At 47.7% G+C, this 20,436-nt stretch overlaps 1 protein-coding gene across 1 annotated transcript in view; it reads left to right on the forward strand.

Annotated features, from left to right (window-relative positions):
- The window catches only part of LOC140723367 (NACHT, LRR and PYD domains-containing protein 3-like), a 38,721-nt gene extending 19,373 nt beyond the window's left edge, over positions 1-19,348 (forward strand). The window contains exons 5-13 of the mRNA XM_073037946.1: positions 919-1,206; positions 1,765-1,931; positions 4,622-4,793; positions 4,903-4,968; positions 7,963-9,700; positions 17,629-17,715; positions 17,871-18,041; positions 18,199-18,366; positions 18,531-19,348. Of these exons, the coding sequence (XP_072894047.1) occupies positions 919-1,206; positions 1,765-1,931; positions 4,622-4,793; positions 4,903-4,968; positions 7,963-9,700; positions 17,629-17,715; positions 17,871-18,041; positions 18,199-18,366; positions 18,531-18,690 (3,017 nt within the window). The 3' untranslated portion in view covers positions 18,691-19,348. The remainder of the gene's footprint in view (positions 1-918; positions 1,207-1,764; positions 1,932-4,621; positions 4,794-4,902; positions 4,969-7,962; positions 9,701-17,628; positions 17,716-17,870; positions 18,042-18,198; positions 18,367-18,530) is intronic.
- The last annotated feature ends 1,088 nt before the right edge of the window (positions 19,349-20,436 follow it).

Genomic DNA, 20,436 nt, shown 5'->3' on the forward strand with positions numbered 1-20,436 from the left:
GACATTGTTCATCTCTAGGTAATGGTCAGTTTGTGACCCAGGGGACCGGACGATATGCCTCTCAAGGGAATGGTCAGTCTGTGACCAAGGGGACTGGATATTGTTCGTCTCAAGGCAATTGTCAGTCTGTGACCCAGGGGACTGGATATTGTTCTTCTCTAGGTAATGGTCAGTCTGTGACCCAGGGGACCGGGCGATGTGCCTCTCAAGGGAATGGACAGTCTGTGACCAAGGGGACTGGATATTGTTCGTCTCAAGGCAATGGTCAGTCTGTGACCCAGGGGACTGGACATTGTTCATCTCTAGGTAATGGTCAGTCTGTGACCCAGGGGACATGGACATTGTTCGTCTCAAGGCAATGGTCAGTCTGTGACCCAGGGGACTGGACATTGTTCATCTCTAGGTAATGGTCAGTCTGTGACCCAGGGGACCGGACGATGTGCCTCTCAAGGGAATGGTCAGTCTGTGACCAAGGGGACTGGATATTGTGTGACAAAGAGATGAGAGAATGTGTGATCCAACAGAGTGGACCATGTGTAATCCCGTTGCTGGTCTGTGTGTGACACAGACTACTGGACACTACGTGACCCAGGAGAATTTAGCTTGTGGAAGATAATCGCGGTGATATTTCCCAGTATCACTGGAAACCGCCGCATTAAGATCGCGTGGCCATCCTTGTTTTCAACTGCTGTGAATTCAGTTATCAGTATTACTGTGTCTATCCTGTTATTTTACTGGGAGTGAATGTGTCCAGTCACCGGCTTATCGGGATGGTCACCTGGCAGGATGTACGGTTCACAGTAACCAGCACAGTCCCACTCCAAATCCGGTCAGACAGAGTCTCAGCTCCATTGCAATCTGAATCAGCTTTGCTCATAAATCATATTGGTATACCCTGCAATTCATCACTTATTTCAGTTAGGAAATTGAAACGAGCAGCGATAGGACTGAAGAGGATTTTACCAGGCGGATCATCGAGGGAAGATGATCGGGACACGGGACGCAAGGTACCAAATCAGGGTCAGATTGAGAGCGATGTCCCAATGGAAAGTGGTCTCGCCGCAGAGGAGGAGGAGCAAATTCAGCCCAGAGACAGTGACGTCAGCGACATCGATCAGGACCTTGGAACCAGCACAAATGAGGCGACTGCCTGTCAGCTCGGAAGGTCATTGAACACGGAATTGTCAAGTCCCCAACAAGGAGCAGGTGAGTGAAATATGAGGGTGAGGGGTGCTCAGAATATGGCAGGGAGGAGGGTAAAGGTGAGTCCTTGTTGGAGAGTTGTCAGATGAGAGGGGGAATGTGTTGGTGTGGTACATGTGGTGTAGTGGGCAGCCGTTACCCCACTGCAGTAAATGTACTACCTACTGTGAGTATTTCTAGGATGTGTATTGGAGGAAAAGCAGCTATCCAGATGAGAAGGGTATTTCCGGGTTGTGAATCAGGGGAAATGTATTCGCCAGGATGGAAAGTGTATCTCTGGGAAGTGAATATTACCGACAGTCCCAACATTGATTGCCCATTCAGAATTGAAATAGGTGAGTGGGTGGGATGGGTGATTAAATGTGGTCCTACTATTAACCTAATGCCCAGGATATTGTGGGTTCGGTTTTAAGGCCAGTGTTGGAGATGGGGAATTAAACCGTTTTTGTGTCTGTGAGCAGGTTCAAGTCATGTTTTTTTTGTTTTTGTTGAGTTGGGTGAGAGCGGTAGAGACGAGTGATATCTGAGTTCAAGTCTACAGTTTCCTTTTTATATTCACAGAGTCAGAGTTCACAATCTCTGACCTCCTGGCACAGGGGGAGGAATATCGACTTTACCAACTGACAAAGTTCTACAGAGACAGACTCAAACAAGCGATTGAAGAAAAGGTTGAGAGACTCGGTATAATGTTGACAGAGGAGGGACATTTCAGTAGAGAAGAAAATGAGGTGAGTGTATTTAATGTATTGCCACCGAACTGCTGGTATCAGAGGGAATAGTAATCAGTATTAATCTCCTGCACGTTCTACGAGTTCTACATGGGAATGGAGACTTTGATCTCTGACTTGTCTCTCGCAGATCTGGTTTCAGCTGTTCATGTAGGGAGCACTGGGAACTATAGGTTCAGCATCACCTTTTCTTCTCTCACCTGCTGTATTTATCAGTGTGAAATAAGAACAGTGGCTGCATATCTGGACTTTGAACAGGCATTCAGTCTGAAACTGATTTGAAATCTTGGCTGAACCACCGAGCAGATTCACCTCATTTCATTGATACAGTATGAACATGAAACAGTCAGATTGTAAATTGGGCCAACCGGCTTCACTGTGGCACTTGACGGAGGGAAACCTGCTAACCCCATCCGGTCTTGGCAACCGAAAAAGAAATCTGATAACTTGCTTAATATCTAACTAATGAGAGACAAGGATACACCATTTCAGGTCACTCTCCCTGGAGCTCACAAACAGTGATTGTCTTGTCCTAGATCTGACCTATTCAGCCATGAGTGGTATTAGACAATCAAGTGCGTTATACCCCTGCGTGACTCTGTTCTCATTGGGATTCATTGGCGCTCTATGTTATTAATCAAACAGGCATCAATGTCTCAGAATGATGAACATCATTCCTCTTATTTCTCAGAGCAATGACCTAAGCCCATCCATATTCAGTTCCATCATCAATTACCTTAATTGCATTATCGCTGTATGTTTCTTGAAAACTATTCGATGTGTAATTCATAATTCTTCAGTTAATGAGGGAGCCCAAGACTGCATTCAGGAAGTGATCACCATTTTACAGCATGAGTGCCAGGCAGTAACCATCTTCATCATTTCATCTTCATGCTGTTCCCTCAAAAACTTCCAACAAGTCTGTTAGGCAAGATCCCTTCCATGGATTTTGGCCTTTTTTTTATCATGTGCGTCCAAATACCCCGAAACGTTATCCTCAATAATCGACTGCTGACATCTTCCCGAACGCTGATCACACTAACTGGCCTATAATTTAAAATGATCAGTCCTCTGGAACCATTCCAAAATCTATTGATTCTTGAGCGATCATTACTAATGTCTCCACAATCTCTTCAGTCTCCTCTTTCAGAAGCAATCGAGTGCAGTTGATCTGGACTCATCTATCTTCAGAACTTTCAGCTTCCCGAGCGCCTTCTCCTTAATAATTGCAAATGCACTCACTTCTGCCACCTGACGTTCTCAAATATCCGGCACGTTCTAGTGTTTGTTACAGTAAGGACTGACGCAATATACTTACTAATACTTTCTGGCATTTCCTTCTCCCCTGACAGTACCTCTCCACTGTCGTTTTCCAGCGGCCCAATATGCACTTCCCTCTCTTTCACTCTTCATATATCAGACGGTCCTTTTGCTAAGCTATTTTACATTATTCACTAGCATACCTTCATATTTCATATTTTCTCTACTTACGGCTTTTTAATTGCCTTCTGTTGATTTGTAAAAACATCCCAGTCCTCCAGCTTTCGACTATATTTTGTAATATTCTGTGCCCTCTCCTTTGCTTTTGTGCTGCTTTGACTACCTCGTCAGCCACGTTTGATCACCCTCCCTTTAGAATAATTCTTCATCTTCGTGTTCCTTTGTCCTGCACCTTCTGAATTGCTCCGAGAAACTTCAGCCATTCCCTCTCTGCCATTGTCCCTGTTAGTGTCATTTTCGAATTTATTTTTGCCCAGCTCCTCTCTCATGCTTCTGTAATTCCTTTATTCCACTGTAACACTGATATATCTAACTTCACCTTCTCCCTCTCAAACTGCAGTGTGAGTTCCTTTATTTTATGATTACTGCCTCTTAAGTGTTTAGTTACCTTAAGCTCCTTAATCAAATCTTGTGTAATACACAACACAAAATACAGATCCGCCTTTCCTATAGTGGGCTCAATCATAAGCTTCCCTCAAAAGCCATTTCACAGGCATTCTACAATTTCCCTGACTCAGGATTCAGCACCGAACTGATTTTCCAAGCTACCAAGGACAAATTTATCATTCACATTTTTGCAGACCTCTTCTCTCCCCCATTATAATTTGTAGCTCACATCCTGGCTACTATTAACAGCCCTGTATATAATTTCCATCAGGGTCATTTTACCTATGCAGTCTCTTAACATCTACATCGTACAGTCCGATATCACCTCTTTCTCAGGACTTTTCATTTTTAATGACAACATAGTAAACCCAACCCTTTCATCTACCTGCCTATCCTTTCGATTCAATATTTATCCTTGGATGTGAGCACCCAACTATGAACTGCTTTCAGCCATGATTCAGTGATTTCCACCATGCATTATTTTTTGCTCTCTCGCTCTCCCCTCTCTTCCGTTCTTCTTGTCACATCTTGTTGAGGTACTGCTGCACATTGACAGATCGAGTAAGTTAATCACATTGCATCTACTGCAGGGCGTCAGTGAATCCTTATTCTTACACAATATTGATTTAGAATTTCCTTCAGCTCCTGTTTCTCTATTAACGACTAAACCCAGTAAGGATGAGACAGCAGGCCAGTGACTGCATCTGTTATGAAGCTAGTGGGGCCATGAACATATATTTTCCTCAACATTCTCCATGTCTGTCCGTCTGCTCCATAATAAGTTCATTGTTTTCCTTTTGTAGAAAGTCACTGAACTGACAGAGAAGGGAAACCGGGCAGAGAGTTCCAGACTCTTCCTCAGTTTGGTGATGGGCAAAGGCTCTCGGGCCCAGAGGGCGATGTGGAAATCCTTTGTGACTTTGAGGACTGAGTTACCGAAGTTGGACAGAATACTGAGTCAAATACAGGAGCGAGGTATGTTAAAAACACACACTGAACACTAAGGTACATTGAAATAAATTTTAGTTATTTAATTATTTTGGCTCTGTTTTCATGGATTTTTAAAAAATATATATTTAAACAGGTCCTGATACACAGGAATACATGAACATTGCCCATGGGTTATTTGAGTTACCCACTCAACTGATAGGTGAGTGATGAAATGCACTGTTCAAATCACGCCTCAAATGTTAGTCTGGGACTTCGCAAAATCTGGGAATCAAAATTCACCATTAATCATTCGCTGATACGAGGAAATCTGCAGATGCTGGAATTTGAAGCAACACACACACAATGCTGGTGGAACGCAGCAGGTCAGGCAGCATCTATAGGGAGAGGTACAATTCGCTATTGACTTCCACAGAGATTGTCTGGCATTTCCTTTACACCTGTTACTGCATCTAGAACATCATTTTTCAGCGGTCCGATTATCTTCTTTTTTTATTCTTTATATATCTGAGAAAGAAAAAATACTTTGGTAATACTTTGGTATTTTTTCTTCTATTATTGACCATTTGCTTGCATTTCCTGCATATTCATGTATATCTAGGAGCATCTATAACATAGTTGCCTCCAACACGACCCACATAGTAAATTCCAGGCACCTACAAGTCTGTGAAGAAAACTACCCACAATTGCTGTAAATTTACCCCATCTCACCTTAACCAAATGCCCTCTGCTATTAGACACCAGTCTTATGTAAAAATAAACAAACAAAATACAGGCTGTCGACCCAAACTCTTATCTCTCAAACTTGTATACCTCAGTCAGATCTCTATTCTAACTCCAGAGTAAACAAACCAAGTTTATCAAACCTCCACTTGTAGCACATGTCACCGAATCCAGGCAACATCCTGATGAACCTGTTCTGCACCCTCTGCAATCCTTCCAAGAGCTGGACAATCAGAAGTGAATACAATATTCCAGATGCACCCAAAACCATAAGGTCCAGGAGCAGAATTAAGCCAATCGGCTCAGTGAATTTGCTCTGCAAATCCTCTCAGCCCCATTATTCTGCCTTCTCCCAATAAACGTTGATGCTTTTCCTAATTAGGAACCTATCGACCTGCATTTTAAATATACCCAATTACTTGTCTTCCTCAGCTGTCTATAATAATAATTTCACAGATTCACCACCTGCCAGTGAAAGAAGTTTCTCCCAATGTGGATCACCTCCAGCCAGGACAATTCACACAGTTCTCAAGCATGTTAAATTTCTGTATAAGCATTCCTTGTGGGAACTTGTCAAACACCCGACTGATATCCAAGTAAAAAATCTCCATGTGTAACTTCATCCGTCACCTTTGTCACCTCCTGGAAGAACTCCATCAAGTTAGCAAGACGCTAACCCCGCCCAAAACCTCGCTGCTGAACACCAAACCACCTCAAACATTCTCTCTGTCATACACCCGCGGGACAGAAGATATAAAAGGCTGAAGGTCCGTACCACCAGCCTCAAGGACAGCTTTAATTCTGCATTTATAAGGCTATTGATTGTCAGCAACTATGTTATTATTGGCTCTTAATAATAATAAGACAACTTTATTTATAAAATTGCAACATCGTGCATCGCGTAACTAATAACCACTCACTTAGATAACCACAATATACTTACAGAAGAGCAGAAAGAATACACTTAGTGCATGAACGGATTTAAGGAGCAACTAATAATAGATTATGCATCTATCGAGCAGTGGGAAGAGTAGAAATCTTTCAATGTTATATTGTCTATCAAAAACCATTTGATTCTGTCTCTCACATGGTTAGGAGGTTCCAATATTATAAAAGATGCATCCAATACTTGTGAAATTTCTACAACATCTAATGAATTACAATAAACGCCCTAATAACAACCACAACGGAACAACCACTGTTACCAAAATAAATGCAGACTTTTTCCAGAGTGACACACTAAGCCCACTATGGTTTCGTCTGGCGTCAAATCCACTCTTGAATTTCCTGAATCAGACAAAAGTCTGTATCGAATCGGGGGGGAAAAAAAACAACGAATTTTACCTTACACAGCTATACAGGGATGATTGGAAAATAGTTACTCTTGCATCAGTGGAGCTAAAACAATTAATTCAAATAATGGAACTAATTTCCAAAGAAACCATACATAGCATATATAGCTATGCATGTCTATGTGATTCTATAAAATATTAAATTAAATAAGTTGTGTAGAAATAGAAATAAAAAAAAGATTAGTGGGTCAGTATCGATAGGTTCTGTGTCCATTCAGAAACTGGATGGTAGAGAATAAGAAGTTGTTTCTCATACGTTGAGTGTGCCTGAGTGGCCGACCCTGTGCAGTAGTTCCCATGAACTGTTCTGTTTTTCCTTGTAGGACCTCATTGCACCGACGTGATGATATTATTTATTTGGATCGCATGCATAAACGTTTTCATTGTATCTTGGTACATGTGACTATAAAAAAACAATTTGCCAAGTTGTTGTTGTCAATAACATAGAGCTGCTTGGTTGTTTAAGATTGTTACACCCAGGCGTGGTAGCGGGAATACCCTCCCACGACCTATTAAATGCTCCCAGTGGCGTGCGACTCAAACAGCCTGTGACAATCAGGTCCAGCTCCTGGCCTTCACGTGTGGCTTAGCTACTAAGCTTGGTAGAGGCATTTCTTCCGATAGTAGAAAGGACAAATGCGGGTTACTGCCACCTGATAACCAGTCATTTCGGGCAATTGGGGCTCGTCGGCCGTGATTGGCAGCTCATCCAGATGAAGGAAAACAGTGATTTCACGCTGTACCCCTCATGGGGGAAACTTCTGGTGCCAAGCTCTATCAGTCTCTGCAGTTCCTTTGTGTTCATCGTCTGCTAATGATGTTTTAAATATAGTCAAATGTTATTGTAACGGAAGAGCAGTCAGGATTGCGATAAGATATCAGGGGAACGTTCACCTGAAGATTAGTTAATATCAGAATATGAGGTTTGGACATTTTCTGGGACATCCATCGCTGTCAAATTCCACTGTCTATCAACAGAATTTTACTTTCTGTCCTAATATCCATGGAAGCATTGAATTAATTCATGTAATCTCAAACACTGAATGTTGAAATGCAGTTATAATGTTCTTTGTCAGTTGAGCCATTTAACATTTTGATTATGTTCTCTGTTGCCATGGAAGATGTTCAACAGAAACACAAGGAGACTCTGCGGGCACAAACTGAAACACTGAGAGTGAACACGATCCTGATGAGGGAGAAGGTGAAGGTTTTCCAGCTGGTTGATCGATACGTTGAGCTCACGGTCATTTCTACTGTTCGAGATCGGAGACTGGTGGAACATGAGCTGCTGGCAAGAGGCAGAGACCACGAGGAATGGAGAGAAAAACATCTCTGCGGAGAGCTGGAGCAAATCTGGACTGATCAGTTGTTCCAGAACCGCTTTTCCTGGAATAAATCCAAACCTGGGGATTCAGCAGCAGTGACCGGAGTCGCGGGGATCGGGAAAACCACAATGGTACAAAAGATTGTTTATGACTGGGCCACGGAGAAAATATACCAACAGTTCCAGTTTGTATTTAGTTTCAAATTCCGGGATTTAAACTCCATTAACTGCAGAATAAACCTGAAGGAACTGATTCTGTATCAGTATCCTTACTTTGGGAATATCCTGAGAGAAGTCTGGAAGAACCCAGAGGGATTGCTGTTTATATTCGATGGTTTGGATGAATTCAATGATAAAATTGATTTTGCTGACAGTCGGGGAGACGCAGAACCTCGCTCCACATGCACAGATCCTGAATTCAAGTGCAAGGTGTCGGACATTGTGTACAGTTTAATCCAGCACAAGCTGCTCCCCGGGTGTTCAGTGCTGGTGACCACCCGCCCCACTGCGTTACATTTATTGAAAAAGGCGAAGATCAGTGTCTGGGCTGAAATCCTGGGATTTGTTGGTGAGGGACGGAAGGAATATTTCATCAGACATTTTGAAGATCAGACAGTGGCAGCAGCTGTTTTTAAACACGTGAAGAAGAACGAGATCCTGTATACCATGAGCTACAACCCCTCCTACTGCTTGATCCTCGCACTGGCACTAGGCCCCTTCTTCACACAAAGAGTCAGGGACCCACAGCGAGTTCCCCAGACCATCACCCAACTGTACTCCTACTATATTTGCAACATCCTGAAAAACCACGGCCGTGAAATTGAGAACCCCCGTGATGTGTTATTCAGGGTTGGTCAGATGGCCTTCAGAGGGGTTTCCGAGAAGAAGATTGTGTTTACAGATGGAGATTTGATCAAGTACGATCTGCAGCCTTCCCAGTTCCTGTCCGGATTCCTGATGGAGCTTTTAGAGAGAGAGGATTCCGCTTGGAGCATGGTGTACACATTCCCACACCTCACCATCCAAGAGTTTGTAGCTGCAGTCGCACAATTCCTGAATCCACATCCAGGGGATATCCTGATATTCCTCACTGAAGCCTACAGCATTACAGATGGGCAATTTGAGGTATTTCTCCGTTTTCTTGCTGGTCTCTCCAACCCAATGTCAGCTCGGGGCCTGGAGGAGTTTCTGGGTCCATTTCATCGTGAAACAACCTGCCGGGTAATTGACTGGGTGAAGGAGGAGGTTAAGCACCGGATTGGAAACACTGGGACTGAAGCTCGTAAAAGGAGCCTCCTGAACACATTGCATTACCTGTTTGAGTCTCAGAATCATGGGCTGGCTCAGGAAACACTGGGATCAGTGGAAACACTTTCATTCAGTGGAATGACACTGACCCCGATTGACTGCGTGGTCCTGTCTCATGTCATCGGATTCTGTGACACGATAAAACACCTCGACCTAGAGAACTGCCACATTCAGTGTGAAGGAATCCTGCGGCTGGGACCCGGGCTGCACAAGTGCCAGAAGCTGAGGTAACTTGGTTTATCTTTCACTCTGAACTGTGAAACTGTTCCATTGTGGTGTTTCAATGTAAAGGAATTTCGATAAATTTGTAGTAAATCAGATTAAGAAGAATTGTTACAAATGCCCAGGATTGGTCAGTAATTCCCCAAGGACGGGAGGGTACTGTGTTTTCTTGTGAAGGGATGTTGGAGACTTCATCAGATCAGTGAACAACGACCATTGGTTTAATGGTAGTAAATCACAGGAATGGCCGTGTATTTCGCTGCCTGTGACACGTCCATTGACAATGTTCCTTCTCACTGTTACTGACACCCAGACCGACACTGACTGCAGTAGGTGGGTCAGAGATTCACACCCCCTTCCCGGTGAGGGACAAGAGACCATCAGCAGACTGTCCCAGTGAGAAGGAAAGAAATACCATTGTGAGATTGTCCTCCCACTGCCCTTCCCCATGTGTGAATTTGCTCACTTCGAGTGAGGGTGCATCTCCTCTGGGCCTCTGTTCAGACCCAACACACACGTACAAATATTTTCTGCATCCTCTCGTCTTGTAGGATTATCGTTTACCGTTGGAATCCTCCTGTTGGACTTCTCATCCAAACCCCTCTTCCATTCTTTGGGATCAAGTCCTCATCGCCATTTCTCCTGTGGGTTCGCTATTACACTTTTCTAATCCTCCTGTGGGATGTCTTTACCCCACCCGCTTCATCTGTCTCATCCCCATCTTCCTTCTTCCTGTGGGATCTCTCTTCCCCCTCCCCCATCCTCCAGTGAGAACTCTCTTCTCCACACCCCATCCTCCTGTGAGATCACTATTCACCATTCCACTTCCTCCTGTGGGGCCTCTTTTCCCATCCAGCGTCCTCCTGTGGGATCTCTCTTCCCCATCCCCCTTTCTCCTGTGGGATCTCTCTTCCCCATTCCCCTTTCTCTTGAGGGATCTCTCTTCCCCATCAATTTCCTGCTGTAGGTTCTCTCTTCCCCAACCCCTTCCTCCTGTGTGATCTCTCTTCCACATCTCCCTTCTTCATCTGCCCTCACTCTTCCCCATCACCCGTCCTCCTGTGGGATCTCTCCTCCTCATCCCCCTTCCTCCTGTGGGATCTCTCTACCCCATCCTCCTTCCACCTGTAGGGGTTCTCTTCCACTTCCCCCTTCCGCCTGTGGGATCTCTCTTCCCCATCCCCCTTCCACGTGTGGGACCTCTCCTCCCCATCCCCTTATTCCTGTGGGATTTCTCTTCCCCATCCCCCTTCCTCCGGTGGGATCCCTCTCCCCATCTCCCTTTCTCCTGTGGTATCTCTGTTCCACATCAACCTGCTGTGGGTTTTCTCTTTCCCAACCCTTTCTCCTGTGGGATCTTTCTTCCCCATCCCTTTCCGCCTGTGGGAACTCTCCTCCCCATCCCCCTTCCTCCGCTGGCAACTCCGGTGGAATTACCCTTCCCCATTCAAATTCCTCCTTTCACAAATCCCTTACTCCCGTGGGAACTCTATTCCCCATTCCCCTTATTCCGGTGAGATCTCTTTTCCCCATCCCCTTTCCTGCTGTGGATCTCTCTTCCCCATCCTCTTTCCTGCGGTGGTACCGCTCTTCCCCATACTGCTTCCTCTAATGGGATATCCCTTCCCCATCCGCCTTCCTCCTTTGGGATCTCTCGTTCATCCGACTTCCACCTGTGGGCTCTCCCCGTTCCCCTTCCTCCTGTGGGTCCTCTGTTCCATGTCCCCTCTTCCTGACGGCTCTCTCTTTCCCATCCCCATTCCTCCTGTGGGATCTCTATTCCCCAACCATCACCCTCCTATGGGATACCTCTTCCCAATCTCCCTTCCTTCTGTGGTATCTCACTTCCTCATCCCCTTTCCTCCCATGGGATCCCCATACCCCTTACTCTAATGGAATATACCCATCCATCTTACTGCTTTGGGATCTCTCGTTCATCCGACTTTCACCTGTGGGCTCTCCCCATCCCCCTTCCTCCTGTGGGTCCTCTGTTCCATGTCCCCTCTTGATGTAGGATCTCTCTTTCCCATCCCCATAACTTCTGAGGAATGTCTCCTACTCATCCACCATCCTCCTGTATGAACTCTCTTTCCAGTCCCTCCTCCTACTGTCGGATCTCCCTTCCCATTCCCTTTGCTCCTGTGGGATCTCTCTATGTCAACACCCTTCCTCTTGTGGGATCTCTCCACCCCATCCCCTTCCTCATGTGGGGCTCCTGTTTCCAAACCCCTTCCTCCGGTGGGATCTCTCTTACCCATCTCACTACCTCCTATCGGATCTCTCCTCCCCATACTTCTTTTTCCTGAGGAATCTCTATTCCCCATTTACTTTCCTTCTGTGAGATCTCTCTTCTCCATCTCCTTCCTCCTGTGAGATCTCTCTTCCCCACCCCACTTCCTCCTATGGGATCTCTCCTCCCCAACCCACTTTCGCCCGTGGTATATCTGCTCCATCCCCCTTCCGGCTGTGAGCTCTCTCCTCCCCATCAAATTCCTGCAGTTGGAACTATTTTCCCCATCCCCACTGTCCTGTGGGATTACCCTTCCTCATTCACCATCCTTCAGTGGGATCTGTCTTCTCCATTCACATTCCTCCTTTGGGATCACTCGTCCATCCGACTTCCTCCTGTGGGATTTCTCTTCCCCATCCCCCTTATTCCGGTGGGATCTCTTTTCCCCAACCCCTTTCCTTCTGTGGATTTCTCTTCCCCATCCCCTTTCCTCCGGTGGGATCGCACTTCCCAAATACTGCTCCCTCTAATGGGATATCCATTCCCCATCCCCCTTCCTCCTGTGGGATCTCTCTTCCCCATCCCCTTTCCTCCGGTGGGATCGCACTTCCCAAATACTGCTCCCTCTAATGGGATATCCATTCCCCATCCCCCTTCCTCCTGTGGGATCTCTCTTCCCCATCCCCTTTCCTCCGGTGGGATCGCACTTCCCAAATACTGCTCCCTCTAATGGGATATCCATTCCCCATCCACTTTCCTCCTTTGGGATCTCTCGTGCCATTCCCCTTCCTCCTGTGGGTCCTCTGTTCCATGTCCCCTCTTGATGTCGGATAACTCTTTCCCATCCCCATAACTCCTGAGGTTTGTATCCTACTCATCCCCCGTCCTCCTGTATGATCTCTCCTCACTGTCCCTCCTCTTACTGTCGGATATCTCCTCCCAATCCCATTTCCTCAAATGGGGCTCCTGATCCCAAACCCCTTCCTCCGGTGGGATTTCTCATCCCCATTCCCCCATCTTGCTGTGGGATCTCTCTTCCCCATACTCCTTCCTCCTGTGGAATCCCTGTTCCCCATTTACTTTCCTTCTGTGGGATCTCTCTTCGCCATCCCCTTCCTCCAGTGGGATCTCTCTTCCCCATCCCCCGTCCTCCTGTGAGATGTCTTTTCCCATCCCCCACTCTTCTTGTGGAATCTCCCTTCCACATCCCCCTTCCTGTTTTTGGATCGCTAGTCCATCCGACTTCCTCCTGTGGGATCTATCTTCCCCATCCCCCTTCCTCCTGTCGGATCTGTCTTCGCTATTTACCTTCCTCCTATAGGATCTCTCTTCCCCACCACCTTAGGCCCGTGGGATTACTGCCCCATCGTCCTTCCAGCTATGCGGCCTCTGTTCCCATCCCCCCACTTCCCGTGGGGTCTCACTTCCCCATTCCCCTTCCTTCTGTGTGATCTCTCCTACTGATCCCCCATCCTCCTGTCTAATCTCTCTTCACAATGCTCCGAGCCTCCTGTGGGATCTCTCTTCCCCATCCCCCTTCCTCTGTGGGATTGCCCTTCCCCATTCACCTTCCTCCTCTGGGATCTGTCTTCCCCATCCCCCATCTTCCTGTGGGATTTCTCTTCCCCATCCCCCTTCCTCCTGTCGGAACTCTCTTCCCCATCCCCCTTCCACCTGTGGAATCCCTCTTCCCTATCTCCCTTTGTCCTGTGGGATCTCTCTTCCCCATACCCATTGCTCTAATGGAATATACCTTCCCCATCCACCTTCCTTCTTTGGGACCACTCGTCCATCCGACTTCCTCCTGTGTGCTCTCCCTTCCCATTCCCCATCCTCCTGTCTAATCTCTCTTCACAATGCTCCGAGCCTCCTGTGGGATCTCTCTTCCCCATCCCCCTTCCTTCTGTGGGATTACCCTTCCCCATTCACCTTCCTCCTCTGGGATCTGTCTTCCCCACCTCCCATCTTCCTGTGGGATTTCTCTTCCCCATCACCTTCCTCCTGTGGGATCTCCATTCCTCATCTCCCATCCTCCTGCAGGGCTTCTGTTCCCATCCCCTACTCTTCTTGTGGAATCTCCCTTCCACATTCCCCTTCCTGCTTTTGGATCGCTAGTCCATCCGACCTCTTCTTGTGGGATATCTCTTCCCCATCCCCCTTCCACCTGTGGAATCCCTCTTCCCTATCTCCCTTTGTCCTGTGGGATCTCTCTTCCCCATACCCATTGCTCTAATGGAATATACCTTCCCCATCCACTTTCCTTCGTTGGGACCACTCGTCCATCCGACTTCCTCCTGTGGGCTCTCCCTTCCCATCCCCCTTCCTCCTGTTCGGTCCTCTGTTCCATCTCCCCTCTTGATACGGGATCATTCTTTCCCCTCCCATACCTCCTGAGGTATCTTTCCTACTCACCAACCATCCTCCTATATGATCTCTCTTCCTCCTCATACTGTCGGATCTCTCTACCCCACGCTCCTTTCTCCTGTGGGATCTCTCTTTCCCATCCTCTTTAGTCCTGTGGGATCTCTATTCCCCATCCCCCTTCCTCCTATTGGGCCTCTGTTCCCATCACCCCACTTCCTGTGGGATCTCTTTTCCCCATGTCCAACTCTTCTTATGGGATCTCCCTTCCACATCCCCCTTCCTGCTTTTGATCGTTCTTCCATCCGACCTCCTCCTGAGGGCTCTCTTTTCACCATCCACCTTCCTGCTTTTGGGCCTTTGTTCCCATTCACCTCTTAGAAACATAGAAACATAACAAATAGGTGCAGGAGTAGGTCATTCGGTCCTTCGAGCCTGCACCGCCATTCAGTATGATCATGGCTGATCATCCAACTCATAACCCTGTACATGCTTTCTCTCCATACCCCCTGATCCCTTTAGCAACAAGGGCCATAACAAACGTTCTCTTAAATATAGCCAATGAACCGGCCTCAGCTGTTTCCTGTGGCAGAGAATTCCACAGATTCACCACTCTCTGTGTGAAGAAGTTTTTCCTGATCTCGGTTCTAAAAGGCCTCCCCTTTATCTCTAAACTGTGACCCCTCGCTCTGGACTTCCCCAACATCGGAATCAATCTTCCTGCATCTATCCTGTCCAATCCCTTTAGAATTTTATACGTTTCAATAAGATCCTCCCTCAGTCTTCCAAATTCCAGTGAGTAAAAGCCTGGCCGATCCAGTCTTTCTTCATGTGAAAGTCCTGCCATCCCAGGAATCAATCTGGTGAACCTTTTTTGTACTCCCTCTGTGGCAAGAATGTCTTTCCTCAGATTAGGGGAACAAAACTGCACACAATACTCTAGGTGCGGTTTCACCAAGGCCTTGTACAACGGCAGTAGAACCTCCCTACTCCTGTACTCAAATCCTTTTGCGATGAATGCCAACATACCATTTGCCTTTTTCACTGCCTACTGTTCCTGCATGCCCACCTTCAATGACTGGTGTACAATGACACCCAGGTCTCATTGTACCTCCCCTTTTCCTAATTGGCCATTCAGATAATAATCTGTTTTCCTGTTCTTGCAACCAAAGTGGATAACCTCACATTTACCCACATTAAATTGCATCTGCCATGAATTTACCCACTCACCTAAACTGTCCAAGTCACCCTGCATCCTCTTAGCACCCTCCTCACAGCTAACACCGCCGCCCAGCTTCGTGTCATCCGCAAACTTTGAGATGCTGCATTTAATCCCCTCGTCTAAATCATTAATATATATTGTAAACAACTGGGGTCCTAGCACTGAGCCTTGCGGTACCCCACTAGTCACTGCCTGCCATTCTGAAAAGGTCCCGCTTACTCCCACTCTTTGCTTCCTGTCTGCCAACCAATTCTCTATCCACATCAATACCATACCCCCAATACCGTTTGCTTTAAGTTTGCACACTAATCCTTCTCTATGATTTCTTTTCCCCGTTCATCCTATTTCTGTCGGATCTCTATTCCACACGCTCCTTCCACCTGTGCGATCTCTCTTTCCCATCCCTTTTCCTCCTGTGGGATCTATCTTCACCATCCCACTTCCTGCAGTTGGGCCTTTCACGCTTCTTGTGTGATCTCCCTTCTACATCCCCATTCCTGATTTTGGATAGCCAGTCCATCTGACCTCCTCCTGTGGGCTTTCTCTTCACCATCCCCTTCCTGCTATTGGGCTTCTGTTCCCATTCCCCTCTACCTGTGGCATCTGCATTACTCATCTCCCTTCATCCTGTGGGATCTCTCTTCCCCATCCCCCTTCCTCCTGTGGGATCTCTCTTCCATAAACCCCCTTCCTCCGGTTTGATCTCTGCCCCATCTCCCTTCCTGCTATGCGGCCAGTGTTCGCATCCCCTGACTTCCGGTGGTGTGTCTCTTCCCCATCCCCCTTCCTCCAGTGGGATATCTCTTCCCCATCCGACACCCTCTTGTGGGGTCTCTCCTCCACCCCTCTTCCTCCTGTGGGATCTCTCTTCCCCATCCGCATTCCTCCTGTGGGATCTCTCTTCCCCATCTCCCTTCCTCTTGTGTGTCCTCTGCTCCATGTCCCTTCTTCCTCTGGGGCCTCTCTTTCCCAAACCCATTCCTCCTGAGGTATCTCGCATACTCACTCCCCATCCTCCTGTATGATCTCTCTTCCCGGTCCCTCCTCTTCCTATCGGATCCCTCTTCCACATCCCCTTCCTCTTAAGGGATTTATCTCCTCCCCTTTTGTTCCGTGGAATCTCATCCCCATCCACGTTCCTCCAGTGCGGTCTCTGTTCCCATTACCCCACTTCCTGTGGGATCTCTCTTCCCCATCTCCCTTCCTCCGGTGGGATATCTGCCCCATCCTCCGTCCTTATTTGGGATCGGTCGTCCATCCCCCTTCCTCCTGTGGTTTCTCTCCTACTGATCCCCCAACCTCCTGTCTGATCTCTCTTCACCGTTCTCGATCCTCCTGTGGCATGTCTCTTCCCCATCCCGCTTCCTGCTGTGGGATCTCTCTTCCCCATCAAATTACTGCTATTGGATCACTCTTTCTCATCCCCCTTCATCCTGTGGGATTTCCTTCCCCATACACTTTCCTCTTGTGGGATCTCTCTTCCCTATCTCCCTTCCTCCTGTATGAATTCCTTCCCCGACTCTCCTCTTCCTGTCGGATCTCCTTTCCACATTCTCGTTCCACCTGTGGGATTTGTTTTCCCCACCCCCTTTCTTCCTGGGGGATCTCTCCTTCCCACCCCCTTCCTCCTTTGGATCTTGTGTTCCATGTCCCCACATCCTGTGGGATCTCTGTTCCCCATCCCGCTTCATCCTGTAAGGTCTCGTTTCCCCATCCACCGTCGTCCTGTATGATCCCTCTTCCCCATCCCCCTTCATCCTGTGGGATCTCTCTTCCCCATACATTCCTGCTGTGGGATCTCTTCTCCCCATCCCTTTAGCTCGGGTGGGTCTATTTCACTGTGTTGCATTGACATTTCTGCATTTCGGTCAGGAACACTTTTCTCTCCATCGGGAATGGGACAGAATATGTGGAGTTTACAGGGTCACATTGACTGACTAAATTACTGACATTCGAATAAAACCCTGGAGCTGGTCATTGAGGGACATTGACAGTGATGGGAACTCCGGTCAGTGATTTACTGAAGGGTTTAATGTTTCCTGAAATATCCGAGTGAGAGAAATTCCCACAAACCTACGGTTTGATTCACTTTGTTCATCAATTTGTTTGTTTGTGTTTAGACTCTGTTATAATAAACTGGGAGATTCAGGAGTGAAACTGGTGTCTGAGTCTCTGAGGAACCCGCAGTGTAAAATACAGAAACTGGGGTAAGTACCAGACTGTGGGAGATTGTGTTTACAGTCACTTGGTGTCAGACACTGAACATCAATGTGATCAGTAATTGTGTTACTGATAAACACTGGGGATTTGTACCGTCTCCTGTCTCTCTGTGTCCTTCACCCTCACTCTCTCTCATCTCCAGGCTGTGGGAAGTCGGTCTCACAGATTCTGGTGCCGAGGATCTCGCCTCCGCTCTCAGTACAAACCCATCAGTGACAGAGCTGGACCTGAGTCATAATGAACTGGGAGATTCAGGAGTGAAACTGGTGTCTGCGGCTCTGAGGAACCTGGAGTGTAAAATACAGACACTGCGGTAAGTACCAGACTGTGGGAGATTGTGTTTACAGTCACTGGGTGTCTGACACTGAACATTAATGTAATCAATATTTGTGTTACTGATAAACACTGGGGATTTGTACCGTCTCCTGTCTCTCTGTGTCCTTCACTCTCACTCTCTCTCTCATCTCCAGGCTGTGGTGTGTCGGTCTCACAGATTCTGGTGCCGAGGATCTCGTCTCCGCTCTCAGTACAAACCCATCATTGATGGAGCTGGACCTGGTATTCAACTCGCTGACAGACCGATCTGTCCCCGCTCTCCGCCGCCTTATACTGACCCACCCGAGACTGGAGCGGATCTGGTGAGTGTTTGTGTTAATGTTCAAAGTGATAAAATATCAGCGGATCCGCGGGTTTTCTGGTGATATTTGTCTGTGAGTGTTGTTGAAACATTAACCCCAGTCCCCTGTTACTGACACTGTTGTGCAAAATGTTTATTTCATCTTTATTCTTACATCTGTTTCAGGCTGGGGGAGAATCGGTTCAGTCGGACCGGGGAGACGGAACTGAGATCTCTGCAGGAATCCAGACCCGGACTGAGAGTGGACTCTGAACATCCGCGCCCGCGGGATGGGGACATTTTGGCCGATTCCCCGCACTCTCCTTTAACTCCCTCTCCCCTTTAACTCCCGCCTTTACCTGTAATGGCCGCGCGCCGGGGGTAATTCCCAACGGTTTTAACGGAACCGTCTCCAGTCTCCAGCTCAGTGACATCGGAAGCCATCCCGCATTGACGTATTTCCGCCTGCTGTTCGGCGGCGCAGCTTCCGCCGGATGTGCGGATTCGAGACTCCCCCACGTGAGACCCCGGGAAATTACACAGACAGGAAGAGCCCGTGGTCCGGGACTCAGTCCGGGACACCGGTGTCCCGGGGTGGGATTATCCCTGGAAAGAATCCCTTTACTCCCTTTGCTGAGGACGATGAATTCACAGTCTGGCAGAAATAATGATGTCAAATTGACAAATACCTCGGCAGTTACCCTGGATCTGCAGCAATCTCGAATACAGCCCTAAAGTGTGATTTTATTATCATCGGTTCCCCGATGCAGCGTGACGGTGAGAAACGGGACTGATTATTCAACCGGTCACTCGTTGTCGCCGGTCAGTTAATTGTGTGTGACTGTGAGTGAGTCGGGAGCAACTTATTTTTTCCCGCACGTCAGCAGCTCACACATTGTTTAATTTACATTTGTCATGATGAAATCAATAAACCGCTGTAACTTCCTGTCCTGGTGCCGGACTCGAGTTTTATTTGAGGTTTCTGCTGCCCCCCGCACCCTGTGCACTGCAACAGTGGGTCGCAGCTCCTCACACTGACACAGTAGCGTCTCAGCTCCGGGCTGAGGGAGGTCGGATGCCCAGGATCTCATCTCCACCAAAGCCCCTTCCTGGCTAACTGACACGCTCTCGCCCCCCCCCCCCGGGAGACAGTTAAAATCGACTGTAATATCAGACGTGACACCACTAAAATCCGTAGTACGAGAGGGACTGGGGATGAAATACCGGGGTCAGACACAGAGTGAATCTCCCTCCACACCGTCCCATCACACAATTCCAGGGTCAGACACGGAGTGAATCTCCCTCCACACCGTCCCATCACACAATTCCGGGGTCAGACACAGAGTGAATCTCCCTCCACACCGTCCCATCACACAATTCCAGGGTAAGACACAGAGTGAATCTCCCTCCATACCATCCCATCACATAATTCCAGGGTCAGACCCAGAGTAAATCTCCCTCCGCACACACCCCTTCCCATTCACTCAAACCATCCGCATTCCTAACGGGACGCACCCCTACCCATTCGTTTCCATCGTCCGAACATTTCAACTGGGCCCCACCCCTTCCTATTCACTGCCACCATCTGCCTCCCAATGACACCCCTTCCAGTTCTGTGAACCTGGAAATTGCCGGGCACTCCTGAATTCCGTGTTTGACAGAACTCAGGGCTGCGTTTAGGGAATTTGACGAGAACGCCGATGGTTTATTAGTTACAAGGAAAGTCGAGGGTCGTGAGGATGTTGACGACTTTGTAACACTGACGCGGTTCTCACTTCTGGCGGAGACGGTGGATACGATCGAAAGGAAGGACCTTCAGCAGGTCTTCCTGCAAATGGGGTGGGGTGCGTGAGAGAGAGGTTTATGGTTTCAGTGTCCCAACACGGGGTGATTCATTACGCCTGGTTCCCGGTGTCCACATAACACACAGGAAGTTATACAGGGCACGGTTGCCCGTCTCCATATCCCAAACTGGAAACTTTGCCAGGCACGGTTCCCGATCTCATTCTCCACACCGAGAGTTTTACCGCGCACGGTGTCGGGTCTCTGTATCGACACCGGGAATATTACCACACACGTTTCCTGGTGTCTC

The sequence above is a fragment of the Hemitrygon akajei genome, unplaced genomic scaffold (assembly GCF_048418815.1).
Source record: "Hemitrygon akajei unplaced genomic scaffold, sHemAka1.3 Scf000111, whole genome shotgun sequence".
Taxonomy (NCBI): Eukaryota; Metazoa; Chordata; class Chondrichthyes; order Myliobatiformes; family Dasyatidae; genus Hemitrygon; species Hemitrygon akajei.